At 47.3% G+C, this 3,519-nt stretch overlaps 2 protein-coding genes across 2 annotated transcripts; both read right to left on the reverse strand.

The window, feature by feature from the left end:
• Nucleotides 1-586: 586 nt before the first annotated feature.
• On the reverse strand, nt 587-1,346 carry H257_19170 (hypothetical protein). The gene has a single exon (XM_009848316.1). The coding sequence runs from the start codon at nt 1,017-1,019 to the stop codon at nt 627-629; it is 393 nt and encodes a 130-aa protein (XP_009846618.1). The 5' UTR covers nt 1,020-1,346; the 3' UTR covers nt 587-626.
• Nucleotides 1,347-1,922: 576 nt separating this feature from the next.
• On the reverse strand, nt 1,923-2,856 carry H257_19171 (hypothetical protein; the record flags this gene model as incomplete). Its single annotated transcript, XM_009848317.1, has 1 exon — nt 1,923-2,856. A coding segment is annotated over one exon (877 nt), but the record flags the coding sequence as incomplete, so codon positions are not given.
• Between the last annotated feature and the right edge of the window lie 663 nt (nt 2,857-3,519).

The raw sequence follows: 3,519 nt of genomic DNA on the forward strand, positions 1-3,519 counted from the left end.
GTATTGATTTGTAGTAATTAACGAATTTTCGGACCCCGTTTAATCGATCACAACGCTCCCATTGGTCATTTTGAAAGTTATTGTCGCTGATTGGCTACATTATTTTTACTTTTTACTTCGTGCTCTCTGCGGATTGGGAAAAGCCAATGAAATTTCACGGCGAGATTTGTGATCGATTTTCGAATCGCGGACAAAATTGGAAATTCATACTTCGAAGTACTGTATGTGAATTTCTTTCAAATTTCCCAATTCTACCTATAAGCTGTCGACTATTAATAGTACTGGCTGTAAATAATCCCCAGAAAGGACTTGGAAAATAGAAAGAATATTTTAGCCAATCAGCGAAAAGAATTTTCTTAATATCCAATCAAATGTCGCGGTGAGGTTCAGTGCGTGGTAAAGTAGTGCGAGATTCGTTTGGGCGGGATCTGGAATTTGTACCGAATCTACAATATTAAAAAGCGTTAAATTGTTTTGTCTGCTACATTTTGCGTTAAATACCTAAATTCGATTACGTTAAACTACAAAATCCAACGTTTCGACCTATTTGAGGGATGTTTGACTCGAAGAAACCACCATATGGTGGCAAATGCAATAATGCCAGTCAAGCTTCACTTCCCGAATTTCTACACGATGCGACGACGACCAACTGCATCCTCCATCATGCGCGTTCGAGCCGCAGTTCTGCTTCTTGCTACACTGACACGATATGTCCATGCCGAGATGGTGGAATCGAAGCCGTTGAATCCTTGCAACGAGACGGAGCAGGTGCTGATCGAGAAGGCCCTCGGCGACGGCCTCGTGGCACCAGCCGAATGCCAGGCGCTATGGGGCGACTTCACTGCAAACTTCTCGTCCCCTGTGGACAAGTGGGACCAGATCTCCATGAACGACGCCTTGTTCGCCCAAGTGTGCTCCATTCCTGCATGCAAAGACGCCCTCAAGCCGTGGACGTTGCTGCCCGACTGCGATGCCATGATCGACGTTACGTCCAAGGAAATTGCCAACCTCTTCGACATGGCTATTCACACGTCATCGTTATGTGAATCGGTGCTGAACAATGGCACGGACGGGTCTCCTATCGAGGACAAAGACGAGGGTTCCAATCCGGACTTCGTGCCGTCCGATTCGTCGGCGCCTCCCAAGCAAACGTTTATCCGTACCGCCCCGCCACCGTCGACCACGACAGCGCTGGCGACCTCGACCAAGAGACCCATGACACCGAGGCCTACCATGGGAAGTCCCATGCCCACTGCTGCCTCCTCGTCCATTTCCAAATTGATCTCTAGCGTCGTTCTTTTAAGCGTGGCATCGTTGGTTTGCATTTAACTATTTTACTACTCGGATTTTGGCGTGTCGTAGTAGTTGGAACTGAAGTGATAGCCATCGCAACTTCGACCTCGACCACTGGGTGTATCGCACCTTTCCAAGCCTTATCCTCATTCCTTTGCTTAGCCATTGCCATGGATGCATACATTGATGCGGCGATGAAACTGCCGAGACAATAACTACCAAGAAAACCTCTTTAATTTGATATTTCCAACAGTTTCTGTTCTTGCAAAGGACGACCACACCATCTGCTGCTCTATGACCACACCATCTGCTGCTCTATGAAGTCCATGCATCTTATGTCCATGTACAATACTTTGAAGTGTACTTCGTATCTGGAAGTATCAACATCTGAAAACCCACGGCCAGAGTGATCATGCATCGCTTGCGAGCATTATACAAGTGTCGCTAAGTCTTAGTATACATGTCTCCTCCATTGACACAAGAGGAGACGTGTAGAAAGAAACATAGCTTTGAACAAGCCAGTATGTTGAAGATTCCTCAGATCAGGATGACGTCATCGTCAAAGATCTGACTCAATCTCATGAAGAAGGCAGGCACCAAAGTATCATGTCCAACCACCCAAGACGCGCTGTGGACGACAGTGCCATGTAGCACCAAATATATACCGTTAAATTAAGACAAGTGCTTCAATGATCTGTCAAAGTACACGCATTGAGATGCAGGAGCGCCTGGTTCGCGCGGTCCAACACTGCCACGGTATAATGCGTCGCGCGTTGTGTGTGGTATTCACGTCCGATGGGCGTGGGAGGGAAGCTTTCTGGGGAGACGTTGCCCACGACGGCGCCGTCCAGATCTTCATTCTCGGCGTATTTGACTTCGACGCGGAATAGGTTCAATGGCACTTGCGTGTGCATCATAAACTGCATCCGTCGATGGACCTCCTGAGGCAACTTGGCTTCACGCTGCATATATCGCACGGCCCATCCAATATTGGACGTATCGTCCTCGTCATCTGTGTCGGCATCCCCACTTTGGTCGCAATCAAACGCAGACATGTGATGCATGGCACCGCCGCGCGGAGACCCCACCGGCGTTCGACTTCCAAACGGCCACAACCATTGCCATCGAGAAGATGTATGGACCGAAAGTTCCATAGATGACGATGAATCGGCATGTTGCAGCAGTTTCTGTACATCCGCATTCGCTTCCAACGCTTGGGCGAGTGGACATAGCACGGGCAAGCGGCGACATACGTGTAGGACACATTGAGCCACGTTCCTTGCCTGTACGGGATCGATTGAGCCAAGGACAAACTGAATGCACCGCAGTAGGGTTTTCTCCATCGCTTCCAAAACGGACTCGTCCATTTGGGAAGTGTCGCCATCCGAATTCGCTGCGACGGCGACGAGAGGAGTGTGTGCCGCGTGGTCACGCACACGTGGTTTGGCTGCATTGATGGAGTCGGGTTGTAGCGGTGGTGCTGTACATGTGTCTGCCGGCCGACTTCGCTTCGCCGCGTGCATATCACGAGACAAGATTGTTTCCAAAATGGTGGTGCAACAAACAACCCAAGATAACTTGCACTTGGTGTTTGTATATGGATAGACCTGATGGGCCGAGAAAATGGAACTATAAATTGTCACAGGTTTGTAAATATAGAAATCTGCGCTCACTGGCTTCTTACCTTATACTATTAATAGTACTACCGGTATTAATACACTATTAACAGTATCTCCGGTATAACTCCCCGTATATAAGGTCAAAAGATAAATATTTGCAAGTGTTGTAAAGTACTACTATCTTATTGATTGGATTTTGCACGTGATTCACCACACAAAAGCATCACCTTCAAACGGACATGAAAGTACGCTGCAGTCGTCAGTGTATGAAGCAATTGCCCGACGTGAAACTCCTTCCGTCATACATTCTACAGTTGTACCGGGTACCCGATCGATGACGTTAGATGCAAAAAGTGGGCCGTTGAAAGAAGTATGTGCTATATTGTGCTTTCGAGTGAAATTTCGTGTTGTGGCATGGTTTCTGGTTGAAATTTAAATCGATTTGATTGGCTACCTCAGATGAGCTCAAAATTATTAGCCAATCAAAACCTTCTCAATGAAATTCAACCAATCAGTTCGATTGTGGATCGGTTTGGTCGGCGCGATTCCATTGCACCCTCCCCAAATTTGTACCGAATCTACAATAAAACTTTGATTAAATAAAGGT

This window comes from Aphanomyces astaci (assembly GCF_000520075.1).
Source record: "Aphanomyces astaci strain APO3 unplaced genomic scaffold supercont1.385, whole genome shotgun sequence".
NCBI lineage: Eukaryota > Oomycota > Saprolegniomycetes > Saprolegniales > Verrucalvaceae > Aphanomyces > Aphanomyces astaci.